Genomic DNA, 21,684 nt, shown 5'->3' with positions numbered 1-21,684 from the left:
AATGTACCTGAGGGAATGTACCTAGATCAGATTAGATGACAAAAATGTCCTCAAGAGTAAGGTTGGGGTAACAACATGTGTTACACATGGCTGAGGACCTTTGTTTGACCCCCAGGGTGATCACTCAGGGTGAAGAGGTTACTCCCAAAAGTTGTCCTCTGACCTGCATATCTCCATGTGTAGCATGCCACTACATGTGGATATGGTGCTCATGTGTGCACACACAAGCAAACACACACATATATGAGGTTCATTTATTTATTTAATTGAAAAGAGAAAAAAAGGAAACCAGACACAGAAACCTGTTTCTATAATGAAGAGAGACTAGAAATTTTGAGCGGAGTGTGGAAAGGATGTGAGTTGTTTTGGCTAGTAACCAGGATAGTTTTGGACCATGGAAGTTGCCAGTATTATGCCTGTAATCGAACCTCTTAAGGCTGAAGTAGGAAGATAATCAAGAGATTTAGGCCAGCCTGGCTATGTAGTGGGTTCCAAGCAAGACTGAAGTATGAAAATAAGACCCTTTCTCAACCTTGCCTTCCCCTCTCCACCCAAAATCACCCAGCTAAGTAACTTGTGACTTTTTCAGAAACTAAAAACTGAATTAAAACAAAATATTTATTGTTTCAAGACACTGGGGTTTGTGATAATTTATTAAGGACTAATGGTTAACAAATTGGTGAAAATTATGTAAGGTTGAAGACTATCTTAGGTGGACAGGACAGAAATAAATGGAAACTGGTGAGAAGACTGAGTTTGAAATAAATGATGTGGGGTTCAGGGTAGAAAGTCAAAACAGGAAAAGGAAGCAGAATTGAACCGGAAACCTGCAAATGTCACTGAAGTTGAACAGGTTCGGTGAGGATGAAGGAATAAGAAAACTGGGTTAAAAAGTGTTGCTTAGGATGTGGAATAACTTGGTCTCTGATTTCTGTGGAACAGCTTGGTAGAATGAAGTAGAAGATGCTGTCACAGAAGTGAGGAGCTGGCCAGCAGCAACGATGATGACAGGCTTTTATAATGGTGCATGAGAAGAGAGGACAATGGGGCAGATGAAGCTGGTGACAGTAGACTGACCAAAGATCTTTCTCAGAGTGACAGACTGGAAAGGGCAGCTTTGCTTGATAGTGAAAGTTACGGCGTGAGGGAGCTGTCTGGACGTGTGGATGAATACTGGCTTTTATTCTTAGTTCCAGAGAAGGAAGAAGGGACATCAAGGGAGGCAGTACACTTGAGCTAAGTGCTAGACAGACACGAAGACAGGGCCAAGAGGTGGTAGTGGTCTAGAAGAGTTTACAATTGGAACTATGTTGGGTCTGCTTGAAAACAACTGGAGCTTTATTTTGTTGGTAACTAGGAGAGCTGCTTCTGGCAGGACAGTGGCATACTGGGCAAAGTGTTTTGGAGTCCTCTCAGCAAGAAGAGGATTTGCAAAATGGCTGAATTCACAGAGTGTTAAGACCCTGTCTGTTGAGACCAGGAAGCCAGCTATTTAGGAAGCAGAAGATACTGAGGGTGAATGGATATAGTTTATGAAGCAGTGGCCAGATGTCTCGCTGTCCTTTCTGAGGCCATTCTAGATGGTTCGACGATGTTGGATACTATTTGATCCCAGGAATGTTAATTATCAATTATCTTGTTTCCTTTCTTTTCAGTCCCCAAAGCCACTTATCTTGATCTATTATTCCATAGTTTACTTATTTTGTTTTGGTCTCAGTAGTCCAATTTTCAGTATATCCCTTGACTGCATTACAGTGGCAAACTTCAAAGTATGAATCTAAGGACAGTGTGGCACAGTGGAAAGTACAGTAACCAGAAGGCCCAGTCCTGCTGTTACTTCTTTGGACTCTTTTCTCCTTAAATGTAGAAGTAAGCCATGTTGGGGGTGGAGAGATGACTCAACATTTAAGTGTTTGCTTTTGCAGAGGACCAGAATTCAGTTCCCATGCTCTATATCTGGTAGTTTGCAACTGCCTGTAACTCCAGCTCCAAGGGGCTCCACGCTCTCTGCTGGGTCCACTGGTACTGCACTCATGTAAACAATCCCACACAGAATCACATACACATAATTAAAAAGAAAATCTCTTCCCATTTTAGATTAATTTATTTTGTGTTTGAGTGTTTTGACTGCATGCATGTATGTGAATCACATGTGTGTCTGGTACCTGAGGTCAGAAAACGGTATCACATTCCCCAGATCTGGAGTTACAGATAACATGGATGTTGGGAATCAAACTGTGGTCCTCTACAAGAGTAGCAAGTACACTAAACCTCTGAGCTACATCTCTAGCCCCATGGCAGGCCTCTTATCTTGATGAGGTCAGCTTTAATACTTAGCTTCTTGTTAAGGGAGGAATAGTTATGTCTACCCCTAAGCATTCTCCCAGACTAGGCAATTGTGATCACTAAGGTCTAGCAGATCTTACTTCTCCCTTGGAAGCTAATTCATCTGAAATCATAGCTTTGCTGCTTTACTAATCTGTTAATGCATGGGATTTAACTTGTGCCTTGTTTTTTTTTTTTTTTTTTTTTTTTTTTCCATCCACAAATATGGCTACTTGATGGCTATTCTTGGTTGTCAACTTCAATACATCTGGAATTAACTAAAACCCAGGTGGCTTGGTAGACCTGTGATGGATTTTTTTCTTAACCAAATCATTAGACGTGGGAAGACCCACTTTTAATCAGGATCCTTTGAGGTGGGAAGAGCTACCTTTAACCTGGGCCACACCTTCTGCTTGCAGCTTATGTAAAGGACAGGAAGAAGGAAGCTTGCTCTCTTTGTCTGCTTGCTCTTCTAGCAAGTCTATTCCTTCACTGGCATTACAGCCTACTTCCTCAGGATTGTAGAGTATACTGAAGACCAGCTGAGACATCCATGATGAACAATGACTGGATTCCTGGATCTTCTATTGGAAGATAGCCATTGCTGGATTACAGCCTGTAAGCCATTCTGATAAATCCCGTCTCTATAAATATATACATTTATTTATTCATTCTATCAGTTCTGTTCCTCTAGAGAACCTTGGGTAATACAGTTACTATCAGGTTATTATATGGATTAAGGAAGCTAATACATGGAAAAACAATTAGAATAGAAAAAGTCACGAGTATGTTTTAGTTATTATTTTTAATATAGTTATTATTTTGTGCACCAGACACAAAAAAATGAATATATATGGTTGGTCCCTCTCCATAAAGAGCTTGCTTTCTAGCCAGGGAATTTTTAAATGACCTTAACACATACACACACATACTCACTCTCTCTCTCTCTCTCTCTCTCTCTCTCTATCTCTCTCTCTATCTCTCCCTCTCTCTCTCTTTTGCTGTGTATCACGGTAAGTGTGGGGACAGGAGACTGGTAGGGCCAGGATGTGATGTAAGGGAGAACTGTAGTTTTGAGTCTGATCCTTAAGAGAGAGGACATTAGGGACTTTGGTTCATACCTGTAATTCTCAAGAGTCTGAGGCAGGAGGATCTCAAGTTTGAGGCTAGCCTAGGGTACATGGTAAGATCTTGACTCCAAACAACAACAAACAAAAGCCAACTAATGAAAATGGCTAGAAGAAAGGGGAAGGTGTAACACGATATGTAGTGTCAGCAGCATTGAGACTTGGGAGCTCCTTAGAAACAGGATCTGGCGCTATCCCCAAACTATTCAACTAAAAATCTGCACTTACCAGGGCCTACCTTCATGTGTTCCTGCTAGTATTAAAGCTTGAGAGGTACTATTGGCTGAAGGTACAGACTCTAGGACCAAGCTGCCTACATTTATAACAAGTGAAGAGTTTTCTCATTGTGTGCGTATACATGCTGGAGGTCAGAGGACAATTTTGTGAAGCCAGTTCTCTCACTATCACGAGAGGATTGAATTCAGGTCACTAGGCTTGCAAGACATGTGTCTTTACTTGTTAAACCTCTCGCCAACCCCGGGCTGCCAAAACATAAAGATTTTCTGTTTCTGCGTGTTTTGCCTGTATGTACATCTGTGTACTACATGTGTTCAGTGCCTAAGGTACCTGTAACTGAATTTACGGTTGTGAGTCACCATGTGGGTGCTGGGAATAGAACCCAGCTTCTCTGAAAGAGGGGCCAGTGCTCTTAACCACAGCTATTTCTCCAGCTCTCTTTTGAAACAGGGTTCTACTATGTGAACCCTCAGTTCACCCGTTCCTGAACAACTGTGCCTTTCCATTCATAGAGTGGTAAAGCTTAACTATACCTGTCTCATGGAGATGCTGCAAGAGTCAAATCTAAGATTGTCTGTTAAATTACAAAATCTCCTAGTAAGACTTAATTTACTGGTCAGGTGGTGGTGGTTTGCATCTTTGATCCTTGTCTCTAGAAGACTTAATTTACCACCTTATAAAGTATTCTTAAGATATTGACCTCAAAATAGGGTGCACAAGAAGGCCAGGAGAGATGTGTAGGAAATAGTTCTTTTTATTTCTGACTAACCTACAGCTCTGTTCAGGAGCATGAATAGACTCACATTTATGCAGTGGTTCACAATTTATTTAATTTTATTTTGGTCACGGGGCCTCTTGCAGTCCAATCTGACCTTGCATTCCTCATCTTCCTTCTTCCACTTCCTCAGTGCTGGGATTATAGATGTAATTCATAATGAACTAGGAAAAAAAAAACCTTTCATCCACGTTGTGTATCTTAATATTCTCACAGGGCAGTTTTTCTCGTGTGTCTATCCCACACCCCCTTAGTGCTAGGAATCAAATTCAGAGCTCCAGGTCTTGCACATACTCTACAAGCAATTTACCACTGAGCTACATGTCCTTCCAGTGGTTACCCTAGTTTTCAAGGGAATTTGCTAACAGCAGGATGCATACAAACAATTCCTTTAGATTTTCACACTTTCATTGCATCCAATGGTACCAGAGTTCTTTATTTAGAGGTGTCTTAAATAATAACAAAGGCTGAGGGTGAACCTACCATGTCGTAGTGCCTCAAGTAAATCTCTTCTTCCCTTTGATAGATATTGCACGAGATATCACTACTTTTCCTACTTCGTACATGGCGTAACCTCAAGCTGAGATCGCTCGGATTCCTTTCCTCGACTTGCAACTCTTAACACCGAGAAGGGTGTACGGGCCACTGTGAGGTCTTCTCTCTCCGAAGCCGATAAGCTCTCTTGAGTTGTCGTTTGGGTGGCTGGAAGACGCTGATGACTATTCCCAAGCGTCTAAGGAACCAGATCTTAATCCTCAACCGGGCATCATGGACCATGCTGTGTCTTTTTCATCCCTAACCTCGCTAGCGTAAAAGGTCGAAGCTCAGATCCAATTGCCGACGCCATCTTGATCGCTACGTGTGACGCCACACGTATAGTTGAAAGAGCAGCTGATTGGCTGGGAAAGGCTGAAGGATAGGCGCGCGAAGCTGGAGACTGGAGGGTAATGTAGAAGCCTAAAGGAACTACACTCCCAGACTTCCTTGCGCGTGTAACCAGCAAGCAGCGAGAGAAAAAGGAGCGAGGTAGAACTAGGACTACAACTCCCACTAGACCCCGCGTTGTCCGCCCTTTCCTTTCAAAACGCAGAGGAAAAGGGACAGGACGAATGGAGGCTTTTGAGTGCTCGTTTCTCAAAAGGCGGGAAAGGCGAACTACACCTCCCGGCGAGCCGCGCGCGCTTGCGCCTGCGCTCTGGTATCTGTCGCCATCTTGCCCCTTCTGAGGCACCGCAAACAAACCTAATTCCTGGTGTCCCCTAGTCTTGGCGGAGGAGCCTTTTAGATGAGCCCCGAAAGGCCGGGCAGGTGGGTGTCTCTCAGGCAGGGTCCTGGGAAGAGCTGGCAGGCTCTCCAGGGTAGGGGAGTGCTTGGCCAGGCATGGGGAGCCCGGCTTGCGGCGGTCAGCCCCATCCTCCGTTGTTTCCTAACGGGATCGCGGGGCTCCCTCAAGTGGACTGAGGGGGACTCCAGCATGCCTGGTGATGGGACACCGGAGGTCGAGGTCTAGCAACCTCGAGGCGACTCCGGACTGTCTGGCTGGCTGTCCGCGCCCCTGCTTTTTCTCCGTTGTCCTCTCCGCTGAGGAGTGCGCAAGGCGCGGACGCTGGCCAGGGTTCCCAAGACCGGCTGCTGGCCGCGGGGGCGCGGGCTTGACATTGGAACCGGCTCTGAGCCGCGCGGGCGAGGAGCCGGGCGGGCTGCTCTTGTTGTGGTGCCGTGAAGGAGTGCGAGTTTAGAGAGGGGGCGGGGCGGGCTGCCTGCTGACACTTGAGCGGGGACGGAGTCGGTGCGACCCCTGAGCACGCTCAGGCTGCTGCTGCCCGACTTTCCTTTGCTGTGCGGCCCGGCCGTGGGTTTCCCTGGAAGGGATGCTTTGGGATGCCGTGACGTGGTGCCTGATTCGGGCGGTCGCCGGCCGCCTCCGAGATTCTACGGGGAGGCGGGGACTGGCTTGGGGAGCGAGCGGATTCCTTTGGCTCTGCCCCTTCCTCCTCTCCACCCCCTTTCTTTATGTCATCCTGCCAGCTGGGGCGCGCCGTCCAGTTCGGCACGCACAGGGTTGGTTCTGAGCTCAGAGGACTATGGGAAGTAGGGGGAAGGGGGCTCCACTTGAGGCCAAGAGTTGGAGTTAGCAACCCAGAGCCCGGAACACAATAGAAGAGTTATATCGGTTTAGTGTTTGACTCTTAGGCTGGCTCATTCATTCATTCTACTCTCCCGCTGACCATCCATTTATCAGTTTAACAGATGCTAAGGAAGATCTACTGAGTTCTCAACCTGTAGTGTGACAACTACCGGTTCTGTGTGACCAAGGAATTCACAGTGTGAAATTCCAGGCTTTTAAACTTTTGGTAACTTGTGGAAATGACTCTTACTGCCAAAACTTGAGAAAAAGAGTTTTTTGAGTTCTATTTATCCAAATAATCTGCTTTACCCTTTGCTTATTTTATCTCGTAACTTATTATTAAGGAAACTGGCAGAGGTCAAGTCACTTGTCCAAGGTTGCACAGGTGGTAGAATCAAATTCGGCAAGTCATATGTCAAATTTGATTTGCCACTATGAAAGAACTTGGCATGCCCTGTTTTCTAATACTTATAACAAACTGGGTGGGATTACTTTTTTTTTTTTCTAAAAAAAAATAAAGGTATACAAATTGGGTTCAGACAGACCAATTCACTAGGATGAAACAACTAATTATGTTGTAAAGCTGGATCTGGAACCAAGAAGTGTTTGACTTTAAAACCCGTTGTTCTTTCCCCTGTTAGTATGAGCTGGATCAGTGTCTTCTCAAATGATGGTTTATTTCATTTGTCAGGATCTGGAAGTGTGGAGATGAAAATGGAAAATCTTTTCAATCTTACTTTGTAGCCAGTCGAAGGAACTCCATCTCCCTGCGTATACATTGGTAATTTGATTTGTTTTTCTTCTGATAGGGAGGACAAGCTCTTTGGGGCTACCAAACAGAAGCAGCAATGCCTGTTGTGTGGCCAACCCTTCTGGATCTCAGCAGGGATGAATGCAAACGGATTCTTCGAAAATTGGGTATGATTTTTGTTGTTTTTGTTCTGAGACAGGCTCTCACTGTGTAGCTCAGGCTGTCTTCAAAATCATGATGGTTCTTCTTCCTCGGCTTCCCAAGTGCTGGGATCACAGGTGTGCTTTGCCATGCCTTCCTGTTTTATTTTTGATATTTTATATTTCTCTGTGATCCTTTGCTTTTTCTGTGTGGATCATGGCTGTTGGTGGCATAGTCCTCATCTTTCTTACTGTTTCCCCAGGACCTAGAATGATTTGTACATGAGATGGAGGAATTATGACACAAGGAACCATGACGAATGGGAAGCCTTCTCATTGTACATCTCACATAACACTCAAGCCCCAAAGTGGATTGCTTTGCTTTGGTTTGGTCCCCTTTTTCCATATGAAGTTTAAACCTAAGGCAATAGTCACAGTAAGTCATGTAGTCAGTATTTGACTTCTAGGATAGTACTTCTCAACCTTCCTAATGCTGTGACCCTTTAATTCAGTTCCTCAAATTGTGGTGACCCCAACCATAAAATTATTTTGTTGCTACTTCATAACTGTAATTTTGCTACCGTTATGAATCTTAATGTAAAATCTGTGTCTTAGTCAACTTCTGTAAAAGGTCATTTGACCTCCAAAGGGGTTGTGATCACAGGTTAAAAGCTGCTGCTCTAGGCAATGGTTTTCTTTTTTTTTTTTTTTTTTGTTTATTTTTGCTTATGTTGGGATATTACTAACTGAATGTGTGTGAAACATATGCCTTTTCTGGATCCTAAGTTAAGGCAAGCTGCCTAGTTTCCCAGTTATTTGTTACTGCAATTGATAAGATACCCATTATATTTAAGTTTGACTAATGTTTCTTTTTCCCTCCAAAGTAGCTATTTTCAACAAGCATTTAGGGAGAAAAAGCAAGCCCTAATGCTAAGGCATATGTTTTGTGTAATGAACTAATGTTATCCCCATGTGTGTAGAGTGGTATTAGCCTCATGCCATTCTTGGAAATATTGGGAAAAAGAGTTACTCTATTCATTTAAATCTTTGGTTTCAAATGAATAGTCATGAATATGCTGTTTTAGATTATAAGGGCCCTGGATTATTTATTACTGTAGCCTGAAGCACTGCACTAAATGAAAGAACTGACAGATAATTTGGAAGGGATCATCAGTGTCTTGGTAATGAATATTAATTAAATAAAAAGCCTCTCATTGTGCCTGATGTCTGATAATATAGTGTTTAAAGCAGTTACTTTCAGACATATTTGTAGGAACTAATGTTTTCCTTCAGAGGAAATCTTTGCAAATTCTTATATGTAGATCATATAAAATTGTAGCTACTGTGGATCTGCTGCTAATAACCCATTCAGGATTTCAACCTGCTTGACCTTGTTTTAGCTACCTGAAGAGGGTTCTTTGAGAGGGACAATCTTTTACCTTACATGTAAACTTTTATCACTAATTTGAAGGTATTTGGCTATACACATGCACTAATATAACTCGATATTGGTTATAAAGTTGAACTCCATTTCTCTGAGAGTTAAAAATACTAGATAAATTGATCACAAAGAGTAAATTGGACTAAGGTTTCTGGGTTTTGGGATCCTTGAATCGAGAGTTTATGTTTCTATATAAAGTTCATAACTGTTCAGTCTAACTTAATCCCTAGTTTTTTCCATAAGTGATTTGAGGTGATGTATGAAAATGTCTTGACCATAAGAACCTATAAAATTATGCACATCAAGAGGTTAAAGTTTTGGTGTTCAAGAATGAATGCCCATGAAACTGCTCAGGCTATCTATCAAGGTTATATCTGAAAAGCTACCAGCTACCCAGAAGATGCCACTTTATAAAAGCAATGTGTGCCATTGTGTTGTTACTATGATGGGCTAATATGTATGCCCAGGCCAAGCAGTGGGTCCAGTTGCAGCCTCTGCAGCTCAAAGAGAGTGCTAACTTTCTTTTGTTTTCTGTACATCATTTAAAATGTAGAGAGTAATTCTTGGATTTATATGTAGATTCTCGGTTACTGACTGTATTCACATAAACAAGTGAACTACTTAAGATGTGCCAGTGGATTTACAGAACTCAGGGTCAGATTGAGTTCTATATTGAGGTTCTCCTTGCCTTAAACATCTGATTGACCATCACTGGAGAGGGTTAAATTGTTCTTAACTTAGAAGAGGAGGTTTCACAGAAAAAAGAACCCTAGAAGAAACTGAAGAAATAAAGGCTTAGGGTGCAGAAAAAAAATTGAACATAAAACATTTTTAAAGTAATAAATAACTAGCAATAAATGTCTGTAGTTTTAGGTAGGCTGTGTGGGAGATGCTAGGTGCTGCTTCTGTACTAAAGAAAATAGCCACTGCCCATGCATTGCCATCTCCAGTGACACTTAGGAAGGTGGACCTTGGCAGCAATTTGACAAAAGACTTCTTTCACTTATTGGGTTACTATTATGACTTTGAGGTTCAAAGTCTAGAGAAGATACTGTCTTTAAAAATTGTTAGTTTAGAGCAGTGGTTCTCAACCTTCCCAATGCTGTTACCCTTTAATACATAGATCCTCATGTTGTGGTGACCCCTGGAATCATAAAAATTTCATTACTACTTTATAACTATAAGTTTGCTTCTGTTACAAATCATAATGTGAAATTGATATGTAGGATATCTGCTATCCTACCCTGAAGGGGTCTTGACCCACTAGTGTAAGGGCTCCCCAGAACTCTGCAGTCAGGTCAGGCAGGTCACAACTACTTGTAACTCCAGTGCCAAGTATCTCATGCTCTCTTCTGGCCTCTTTGGGCGCCTGCACTCACATGGCATTGGTCTCTCTCTCTCTCTCTCTCTCTCGGTCTCTCTCTCTCTTTCTTTCTCTCTTTCTCTCTCTTTCTCTCTCTCTCTTTCTCTGTTTTACACACACAGTTTTTAAAAAGTGTCTTTAGCTTAAAACTTTGTCTTTTTAGAAACAACTATAAACTGTTTCAATCTGAGATGTCAGATGTTTAAATTATCAGGAAATTAGGGGACTAGAGAGATGGTTGATCTTTTAGAGGACCCAGGTTCAGTTTCCAGCACCCACATGGCAGATTTGGGGATCCGTGCTCTCTTCTTGCACCAGGCACACACATTGTGTATAGGCATACGTTCAAGCAAAATATTCATATACATAAAAAAATGAAATTGGGCTAGACAATTTATGATATACTTATGGTACCAGTAGCCGGCAAATGCTTGCTACTTTTTAGCTGCCACCCCCTTGCCTTATTTTTTATAACTCTTGAGCTGTAACTTCTCTGACTTGTGTGGGCTTTATGACTAAAGTATAACTGAGTAGCTGATTTGTTTAAATGGACCTAGTTTAGAGTTTTATAAAAGTAGTGTGATACATCTTTTGTTTTCTGCAGCATTCATGTGTGTTTATCATTGTATTATACTTTTTTTTCTTTGTTGTTTTTGAGACATAGTTTCTCTATGTAGCCTTGGCTGTCTTGGAACTTGCACTGTAGACCAGGCTAGCACCACCGCTGCCCAGATTCATTATACATTTTGTCACTGGAATTAACTCTATAGTAGAATATCACCAAAAAATAGCACTAGAAACGAAGCTGAGTTTAAGATATCTCAGGATACTTATAAACATATTTGTCAACAAGTATGAAAGGAAGGTTGGAAGCTACTAAAGGTTCTAACGGTGACTGGACTTCTTGTGGGAATGCTGGGAATTGTGTAGCTGAGGTAATGCTTTCAGAGCCACACTTTTGTGTGTTAGATGTTGCCACCTCTTAATTTTGTGCATGGCTTTTTAGTTCAGCTTCAGATAAAACTTGAAATGTCAGAAATATTTGTCATATTAAAATTTTTTACTGCATTTTAACCAGGTGTGGTGACACCTGCCTTTAATCTCAGCACTCAAGAGGCAGAGGCAGGTGGTTCTCTGAGTTCAAGCCCATCCTACTCTACATAGAAAGTTCCAGGTCAGCCAGGGCTACATGGTAAGACCCTGTCTAAAGAGAAAAAAAAGATACTACATTTTAAATAAATTTGTTTTTCTTTTATTTGTTTGTGTGCCTATGCACACAAAATCTTGCACATATGCTATGGGGCATGCGTGGAAATCGGGTTTCTCTTTCTTCTATGTGGATCCTAGGGATTGAACTCAGACTACAATGCTTGGTAGCAAGTTCCTTTACCTGCTAAGACATCTTGTCCAGCTCTGTTTGTCATATTTCCTCAGTTGATTATGTTTTCTTTGTAATTGTGTGTTTTTAGGTCAGGCATGGTAGCACAGGTCTGTCTTCTCAGCACTAAGGATGTGGAGGCAAAAGGGTCAGGACTTAAAGCTAGTCTCAAATCTAGTTTTATGTCTCAGAAACATACAGTAAAACCTGAAATGCAAATAGTTTGTCTTTTTCTCAAGCTGTCTTTTCCCCCTGGTCTTTTCTTTTTATGGCATTGCCATTCTCTTAAGCATTTTGCAGACTCTTTCTATAACCAATTACTGGGTTTTAGCAAATAACTCTTTAGGTTAGGGTTAAAGGATTTTCTTAGTCTGACCACAGATTACTTCTGTTTTTCTGTTACTCTATTTTCTTACATGTATGAAGTCAAACCTTCATAATATATCTGTCTACTTATCAGTCATCATGTACATACCCTTTTTAGACTTTGGTTTTAATGTTTTTGAGAATAGGGACTGTTGTTTTTTACCTACAAATATTTAAATAGTTTCTCGGGCACTCTGTATTCTATTCTGTTAGTAGTTTGGTTTGAATTAGTGACTTGACTATTCAACTACAGATAATCTTACTACCTTTAATATAAAACTCTTAAAAGTAGTTACTGTTACTGAAAATTACTGTAGTAATGCGAAACATTTTCAGTTCTTTTGCTCTCAATTCCTTTTGCAGGAGATCATCCCTCCACTGTCTACAGAGACACTTCTTTTCCTGATTAAAGCTTGTTTTTCCAAACCAGATGATGTGTTTTTTCCTGTTCTTCTATCTCTATATGCAAACCAGCATAATTGCCTGAAGACATTTGCAGTTAAATACTTGAGAGCAGAACTTAACACTCTTCAGTGTATATATATTAGGACTCAATGTTGATTTGCTGAATAGAATATTTCATAAATATTTTATTGGGGCATAAACATTTAATATAGTGAATTCTAAGATGGTTATTCCTAGTACCATTTTTGTAATCTTGTCTGGCTCTGATCATAGCTGAAATGTATTTCTTGGAACTGAGTTTTTGCCTTTGGAGAATCGGAGCTTTGTCTTTTGAAATACACTCCATGTGATGTCTGCATAGTGTTCAGTACCCACTCAGGATGTTCACACTCAGGCTGTCTCAGTAAAATTAGGCATTGCTGCTTCCTTTACTCAGCCCTTTCTTCTATATAAGGCTTCCTTAAAAAAATAAGATTTTCTTATTTTATATGTATGGATGTTTTACCTGTGTGTATGTTTGTGCACCATGTGTGCATACTGATCAGGGAAGCCAGAAGAGTGTTGGTTTTCAGGGAACTGGAGTTACAGATGCTTCTGAACCACTATGTATGTATTGGTATTTGAATCTAGGTCCTTGGAAGAGCAGTAAGTACTCTTAACTGTTGAGCCATCTCTTTATCCCTTAATGCCCCTTTTTGACAGAATTGTGGACACTGTGAACCAAGTGAGACTACTGTTTATGTATCATGTAGTTTGAAGTCTGCAGACTTAACATCTCGTTAGCTCACATTTACTGAGTTTCTGTTTGTATCTTTATGCACGCATGTGTATGTGTGTATTTGTATACTCCTTCATGTGCGTGCATAAAACAGAATAGCCTCAAATGTTGTTCCTCAGGCACCATCTATCTAATTAAAAAAAAAAAAAACTCCGTTTTTTTAGATAAGTCTTTTATTAAGGTAAGGTCTATCACCTAGAGCTTGTTCTGTTTAGTAGGCTGGGCTGGCTTAAGGGCTGGCAAGCCTAGGAGGGTCCTCCTTCAACACTGGGGTGACAACTATATACTACCATATCTGCTTTTTTTTTTTTTTCCTTTTTCGCTTTTGGTTTTTCAAGACAGGGTTTCACTGTATAGCCCTGGCTGTCCCAGAACTCACTCTGTAGACCAGGCTGGCCTCAAACTCAGAGATCTGAGACTACCTCTGCCTCCTGAGTGCTGGGATTAATGAATGTGCCACCACCTCCCAGCTTTCTCTTTTAGTTTAAGTAGATTTTGGGGCTCAAACTCAAGTGCTAAGTCATCTCTCCTACCTGTATTTTGTTGAGTCAGTTTCTTGCTCTGTATCTCAGGCTGTCCTCTAACTCTCCATCTTTCTGTCTCAGCCTTGTGAGTGCTGGAGTTATAGGCACATACCACTAGACTAATTAGTTATTTTGATGGCAGATTTTTGTGTTTTATTTGCTTGGATGGTAGTTTTTGTAGATGTAAAGAGCTACCATGCCTGGCTAGATAACATGTTCTTCAGTAGTATGTTAGAGATTTCCTTTCCTAAGCATTTTACACCCTTGACTTCCATGAGGCGTTGTATAACAAAGCAATAAAAATGATGAACTTGACACTTAAATCTTTTTTTTAGTTGATAACATTTTTGAAAGGAATTTTAAATTTTGCATTTGGTTGATTTGGGATTTCTTGCCCTAAAGCTTAATAGTGCATAGTTACATTATTCAAAAATTAAAGGTTTATCTTGATAAAATAATTTTTTTTTTTTTTTATAGAATTGGAGGCATATGCTGGAGTTATCAGTGCACTTCGGGCACAAGGGGATCTCACCAAGGAAAAGAAAGATCTTCTTGGAGAACTCTCAAAAGTCCTTAGGTAATTCGTCATGAAATTTTGGTGATGTGACTTGAAATCTCAATTTGTAGGGTTTACTTCTTTTCACTCTCAAATTGAAGAACAGTTTGTTGGGTACTTAGAGGCCTTACCTATTCCAGTTGTGTGATTGCTGCTATAGAAAATAGGGAAACTTAGTCTCTGTTGTATAAGCCAATCAAAGGGTTTAAGGCAGATAGTTACCTGTGGGAGGTCCTTTGACATAGGTGAAAGAAAGAAGAGCTGTGCAGCTGAGTATCAGGATGTAGAGTGGCATTTATTGGAAGAAAAAGAGGGGTGTAAGCAAGATGCCTCAACATGTAAGTGGGCGCTAGTGATACAACCGCTGCCTTAAATCTACTGACTCCTTTATCTGAGCTAGAGTGGAGCTTGAATCCATCCGACAACACAATTTTAGTGAAAGGGATTCCTTGGTGCTTTGTCTTGATCCATTTTTATATCTTGTGATTTCTCAGAAAGTGTTCTGCTTAACTCAGGTTTGCTTTCTACATTTAAAGTAATTTTGTTTTATTTTTAGAAGTTAAGATATGGAAGAGGCTCTTATTACTTAATTACCATTAATACAGGAGTGTAATTAAGTAGATTCTCAGTCTTATTTTTTGTTATTTATGTTTCCTCATAAATTCTGCTTTTAGTTCTTAAGTGTTGTGATCCATGCTATAAATTTAGTGTTAAGTACTAAAGAATATAAGAAGAGTGGTATTTACTTTATTGGGTATTTATGAATATAATGGATTTCTTTAAAAATTGTTTCATTTATCAGTGTTTAATATATGGCATTTTTACCATTGGTAACATAATGTAGAAGGCACGTAGTTAAAGTTGAGTCACGTTTCATTGCATGTACTCACAAGAAACAGTATCTGGCCACTCTTACTGCTTTTATTATATTCATTGGACATAAAATTATTAGACTCTTCAGCCTTAGGAAAAGACATTAGAAGACTTTCTTCTAAGTGCTCAGTCCTTCTGCCAGCAGTCCTGAGATAAGGAGGTCCTTGAGCACCTGTTTCCGTGCTAGCTAACAGGAAGGACTGCTAGTCTTGCCTGCTCTTTGACAGATGGGAAAATCTGCATATCGGGCTGAGTTTGTCTTTCTGGGCTTTGCAGATACATAATCCTCAATTACACAGAATCAATATGAAATCTTTCCTATGACTTTGAAACATTTGAAGATACACATCAGGCAAAGTACTCCTCAGCCCCCAAAAGATGTTGACTTAAACATTAATAAAAGTGTAGAGAAGAGCTGCCTGCTTGGCAGAGTTCTATAATGGCTATTTTTTTTCATAGCATCTCAACAGAGCGCCACCGTGCTGAAGTTCGGAGAGCAGTAAACGATGAACGGTTAACAACAATTGCACATAAGTAAGCCATTAGTCTACCACCCCTGATTTTTTAAATGATGTAGTATAAAGTAGTTTTGAGACAGTCTTCCTTTTGTGTGGCAGGTCCCTGAGCCTTTTATCTTAACAATATATCTGTACTCAGAGACCCTGCCCATAGCAATTACTGTTTATTCCATTGATTACTTTTTGTTTTTGTTTTGCATTTTGTTAGGGAAGCTTAAAGTACTTAGGTCAAATCCTATTACAAGGTAATCTCTGTATAACAAAGACCACAGGAAGCACAACTCAATAACAAAGAAGTGTACCTCCTAAAATTGAAAGGTGCTTAGAGGTTTCTTGTAATGGTATTTGATATAGATGTTGCTTTATAAATAGGCATAATTTTTATATGTCTCTAATTATTTCAGATAGGTATTTCAAGACAGAAAAAATTATAAAACATATGTTATTTCTAAGAAATAGAAATATAACTTAATGTACCTTAAAAAGCGAACACAATAAAATGATAAGGGCTTCTTATGAGATTGTTTTCAGATCATCATAACTGACAGATTTGGTACAGGGTGGTAGAGGGCTGAGAGCAGAATCAGGCATTAGTTATAGAGAGGTAGTGCCTCCTGAAGAACAGAAAAGACCAGGAAGGAATCCTTTCAATGGTAATAGAAATATTTCATAAAATATTAAAGTATCCTCCATTTGTTTTAATTTTTATGTTTTAATTGACATAAAACTAAAGGAAAAAGAACTCAGGGCATTACCATATGTGATGATATAAGGCATTTGGCAGCATTTGAATTGATTACACAGTCTGTCGGCTTCTTGTACTTCACTGTCCCTCATTTTACTTAACACATAGAATGGGGTACTCACCTCCTTAACAGTGTAGTTTGAATGTTTTGCTGTTTGTTTTATAAATTTGAGATTCTTCACTTGTAGACTTTTATGATAGAAACTTAGAAGTTCTTTGTAGAGACAGCAAGTATTTCATTGTCAGGCTAACATAGTCAAAACATTCAAATTTAATGTGTCCCTTTTTGAATTTGCTTCAGACTTTTGAATCGGAATACTTTAAACTGGGTCTGGAGTCTAACTTGGGGACTGGTCATAGGAAACTGTGCTAGATAATAAAGTAGACAATGAGTACCTTAGATGCATTCAGATGGTATTATGGGGCAATGAGTTGTAAGTTGATGCATCAGTGTCATTCTTAAAGGATAACATTTATTTAGTCTCCTTTTCCTTTTTTCCCCTTTTAAGAATGAATTTATCCTTATATTTGGGTGAAAGACCAAGTTACAGGTATGCAAATAGGTTATTATTATTTCAGGCTTTTTCTTGTATTTATTTCCAAATTGACGCTCTCAATTATTCAGGGGCACATACTCCATTTATGAATTAACCATGCCCCTTGCTTCTTCTCTTCCCCCTCACCTTCCTAATACTGCCCGCCCGACCTTTAGCCATTTTTGCTGCTTGGGAATATCTCTAGTCAGAGGGTGGGAAGGGAGAGGAGGTGAAAGTCTTTATAACTCATTTCACTACCTGTTAGTTGGCCTGAAAAAAAAATGGGTACAAGAATTTACTAGTATTTGCTAAAATAATTTTTGGATAATATGTGGATTTCTTTAGTTTGTGTGACCTCTCCCTTTCCTTCCTCTCTCCATTAGCATGGATAATTGAGAGCTGGCTTCTATCCACCTGTTACTCCGCCCTCCCCTTTCTTTCTGATTTCTTTAATATATGAATTGCCTTTTTCGAAAAGAATTTACTTCAGTATATAATTTTTAAAAAAAGCTTCTTAGGTCTTTTTCTACTCTGATTTTAATATTTCATACTGTGGTTTTAGTTTGACTAGCTACTGTATTTATTTGTTGAGCCCAAGAGTTAGGGACTGAGGACTGGTGATACTTCCTTGCCCTCAAATAGAGCAGTGGAGCCTAGACCTAAAGATAACCTATGAGGGTTTTAGTCAGTGAAAATAGCTGAGAAGAATGTATTCCCTCCTCCACCCCCCCACCCCCCCACTGGGCATTGTGGCTCTGAAGGAATGTACTTGAAAGGTGGTGGGAAAGCTGAGAGAGCATCAAAGTAGGAAAGAAGGGGAACAAAAGGAGTAAGGGACCGGGACCCAAGAGAACTTTGCTAAAGCTTTCTGCTCCAAGGCTTGACTGGGAGGGTGCTTGTCCTTTGTTACTGTAACTTGAGTTCTTAGTTATGACAATATTAATGCTTCACATGTTTTGCTTAGCCCAGTCCTCAGTGTCTGTACAATTAGACTGAAATGATAGTCTAGAATATCAGATCTTTGCACTTCGGCTTACTGTCAGACATTCCCAGAATGCTGTGCTGCTGTGTGAGGATGCAGCTTTTCTTAACTGCTGCCCATTGTAGCTTATTAGTATGTGGCTTTCTCAGAGCAGGGAATGGAGCAGGGTCTGCACCTTCCTTGTGGTCCTTGGATGACTAGAGAGGCAGCCAAATGTGCAAACTGAGGGGACCTGTGAAACCCTTAGGTACAATACTGAATTTCTACATTCACTTAGATGACTGTTCAGCTAACAGATATTTACAATCTTACCACTAAAGCAAATAGGAACTTTTGACCTAATTCTAACATGATACTTCATTTCTCATTCACTTAATATTTGAGCATGCTTGCATGAGTGGACATTTGGAAGACATAGTTCTTCCTAAAAGTTGCAGTTGTGTCTTTTTGCACTGCAAGCTTCATCTTTTCAGTAGCATATATATATGTCCATGTGCTTCATATTTTTAACTTTATAATATCTGCCACCATTTAAACAATGTACCAGGTAAGTGTAGAAGTCACTTTATTTGTGTGATAAACTCATACCCAGCAGGTTTATCAGTGATAGTCTAATAAGATGGTATCAGGATAAGAGTATAACAAGAAAATGGTGGCTTTGGGAAAGTTCTCATTTAACAGTTAGTAATAATGCTTTTCTGTCTTCATCTTGTTTGTACTATTCTTTGTTTCTGAACTAGTATTAAGATGGAGCTTATGTAACATATTTGTGAGGTTACTGGTGCCTCAGGAAGTCCACCTTTCCTTGTCTTATGTAGGACTTGCTTTAAATTACAAAAGAATTTGTACATATTTTTATAGTAACTCAACTGGATTCTTCAACTTGAATTCTTTTTCTTCTTCCTTCTTTCTTTCTTTTTTGAGACAATGTTTTATATTGGTGTTTTGAGACAGGGTTTCACTATATAGCCTTGGCTGGCCTGGTAAACCAGGCTGACCTTGAACTCACCGAGATTTACAAGATTGCTTGCTTCTGCCAAGGGGTGCTGGGATTAAAGGCTAAAGGCCTGTGCTATCATGCCTGTTTTAAATCCCTTTTAAGTTGTAATTCTCTTCAGCAAAAATTGGCAGTAATTAGGCAATAATTCTCAATTGGTATAAAGTAAACCTGCCCATAAAACCCACAACTAAACTTTTATTTTGTATGTTTATGATATGACAAATAATTGCAGAAGCATGATACATACTTGTTGAAGGAAACATTTATTAGTTATTTGGCCTTAGGCAAGTTACTTCTATGCGATTTGGTTTCTCATTCTAGAATATGGAGATGCTAATGCAATCAACATTATAGGATTGTTGAGAGAACTGAGTTAACGCAGTAAGAGATGTAGAGCAGAGCCTGACATGTAACATGCCCACAGTTGATTTTAACACCATCACTGTCAACATCACCACCATCATGGAAGTACTTCCCTGCCCACTGACAAAGGATTTGGGGTCTGAATCTGCAGAGCCACTGGATATAAAGTCTAAAGCTCTAGGCTGGACTATAGAATCTGTGGTTTCACAAACTTTTATTTCTAATTTAGTGAAGAAAATCAGTTATTTTTAGATTAATTTTAAATCATGACACTAAACACTAGGATATTTCATGAAGTCAAGTGAGAGATATGGCAGCTGTCTTTTGGTATTTTAACCTCTCGTCTGATTTTCTGAAACAAAACGTTCTCAAGAAGTTTAAGAAAGAGAACTAGTTAATAATGGTTTAGAGAGGGGTTCAGTTGCCACAAGTGCCTTTTAGAGTGCAGGGTACACCAGACAAATAAAGTAATATAATGGTAGACTTCTCTTAGCATCCTCAGATCTGCTCTTTAAAAAAAGAACCAGGAAGGGTAATAATATAAAAATATGGTGAATATTATCAGTGACACCTGCTGTTGTATACAGCTGTTTTCCATCTTACTAACTCCTCTCGTTTACTGCCTCAGTTTTCCATGTTTGAAAGCCTTTAGAATCTCTGGCCATGCGGGCAGTTAGGAAATATTCCGAAGATTCATTGAACTCCATCTTTAATTGTAAAGGAAAATCTGATTCTTAACACTCTCAATGCTTTTAGTTTATTGAAATAATTACAAAATTAAGTTTTAAAAGTTAGTAGAAATATTTATTTTCATTCATGAAACCCAATTTCATAAGTCAGTATCAGTTTTTATTTTCAAAGCATAGAAAAAAAGTATCTTCATTAGAGGATTCAGATTATAGAATAAAGTGTATAAGAACCTCAGTGTGCGGCATTCCTTGATTTTAAATGTTCCTAAGTTTGATCTTGCTTGCTTAAAAAAGAAGCCTCTCCAGAATTCAGGGTACTTTTGATCATTTAAAAAGTTGTGTTTGTCTGACTCATTTCTTAGTAACTGTGAACCCTTGTAGCAGCATTTTTTCTTTTGTTTAGTATGTCTGGACCTAATAGTTCTTCAGAGTGGTCCATCGAAGGACGTAGATTGGTACCACTGATGCCCAGGCTGGTTCCCCAGACGGCCTTCACTGTAACAGCTAATGCTGTGGCCAATGCAGCTGTCCAGCACAATGCATCCCTTCCCGTGCCTGCAGAGACAGCAAGCAAAGAAGGTGAGTAGGAACACTGTTGTTAGAGATGATTCCTCTCAGGACTTTTCATCTATTTAGAGTAAGTGCTTAAAAATTATGAGATTGGTATGTCTTTGATTCTCAAACTAGAAACTGCCAGGCTTTCAGTATCCAACTAAATCTTTACTTCATAGGGAAATTATGTTAATTACAGAATTGCAAAAAGCTTTGTCAGGCTGAATTTCTCACATCAGTGTATCTTTTGTTTTATTTTGTTTGTTTTGCTTTGTTTTGGGGACCAAACCAAATACTGTATCCCAGGCTAGACTTAAAGTTGAGGTGGTCCTTCAATCTCAGCCTCCCTTCTGCTGAGATTACAGTCATGCCTCTTGTCTCTTGTTAGAGGTGACTGGAAGGACTTAGTGAGTAGCATTAGACAATAAACAAGATAAAAGATGTTGAACTGATAGCTCCAGAAAATAAACCTTTTTTTTTTTTTTTTTTTTTTTTTAAATCAATGGTGCACTTAGCCTCTCTGGCCCAGTCAATCAACACTTTCTTACTGTTACTTAATCTAGTAATTAACCTGCTTTAAAAGTCTTTGAGTTGTCTTACCAAGGGTGATACTAAATTCAAGAGTATGCTTGGATCAAAAGTAGGTCTAAAAACAATACATTTGCCAGATTATTTTTGAAAATTTGCTTTGTCTTGTCTAGTAATGGGCTTTGAGTAGAGTGAGACACTTTTCACTCTTGTTTAGGCTTGGCTTTATGCCACAGGAAGCTGTATCTTTCAGGGAAGCAGTTATCTGTATATACTTAGCCTCTACTGGATTCCTGTTTTCTTCGTTGTTGGCAGTTGTATTTCTTCTCTCCCTGCTTTTACCTTTTCTTCTTGCTAGCTGGTAGAATGGGAAGAAAAGTTGGGTTTCTAATAGTGAAGTCAATGTTTGGATCTAAGTTTGTCATTTCCTAGCCTTGTGACCTTCAGCATGTCTGAGCATCTGTAAACTGTGGATTCCTTATCTTTAAAACAGGATATAGTATGGGAATTGGTGACAGTGGAACAATTTAGTGTGGTACCTGGCGTAACTAACTCCAGGCTATTCGTGGTGTTCCTAAGTTGTGTTCTTTCACTGAATGATAAG

General features: G+C 39.7%; 1 protein-coding gene and 1 long non-coding RNA gene across 18 annotated transcripts in view; one reads left to right on the top strand and one right to left on the bottom strand.

The window, feature by feature from the left end:
* Positions 1 to 4,493: 4,493 nt before the first annotated feature.
* Positions 4,494 to 5,369, bottom strand: LOC117717884 (uncharacterized). Its single transcript, XR_004607979.2, has 2 exons — positions 4,948 to 5,369; positions 4,494 to 4,628 (listed from the first exon to the last, which is right to left on the bottom strand). It is a non-coding gene; the product is annotated as an uncharacterized LOC117717884 (long non-coding RNA).
* A 277-nt stretch (positions 5,370 to 5,646) lies between these two features.
* Emsy (EMSY transcriptional repressor, BRCA2 interacting) overlaps positions 5,647 to 21,684 on the top strand; it is a 75,277-nt gene continuing 59,239 nt past the window's right edge. For 9 of the 17 annotated variants that reach the window (XM_076938434.1, XM_076938456.1, XM_076938492.1 and 6 more), the window contains exons 1-6: positions 5,647 to 5,772; positions 7,402 to 7,510; positions 14,216 to 14,315; positions 15,627 to 15,701; positions 16,940 to 16,981; positions 20,404 to 20,579. In XM_076938434.1, coding sequence (XP_076794549.1) covers positions 7,441 to 7,510; positions 14,216 to 14,315; positions 15,627 to 15,701; positions 16,940 to 16,981; positions 20,404 to 20,579 — 463 coding nt within the window. In that variant the 5' untranslated portion in view covers positions 5,647 to 5,772; positions 7,402 to 7,440. The remainder of the gene's footprint in view (positions 5,773 to 7,401; positions 7,511 to 14,215; positions 14,316 to 15,626; positions 15,702 to 16,939; positions 16,982 to 20,403; positions 20,580 to 21,684) is intronic. The other 8 variants (XM_034501949.2, XM_076938444.1, XM_076938436.1 and 5 more) reach the window with 5 other exon arrangements.

Source organism: Arvicanthis niloticus, chromosome 1, assembly GCF_011762505.2.
Source record: "Arvicanthis niloticus isolate mArvNil1 chromosome 1, mArvNil1.pat.X, whole genome shotgun sequence".
Lineage (NCBI taxonomy): Eukaryota > Metazoa > Chordata > Mammalia > Rodentia > Muridae > Arvicanthis > Arvicanthis niloticus.
Note: the sequence above shows the minus strand (reverse complement) of the source record. Positions and strands in the feature narration are given on the sequence as shown.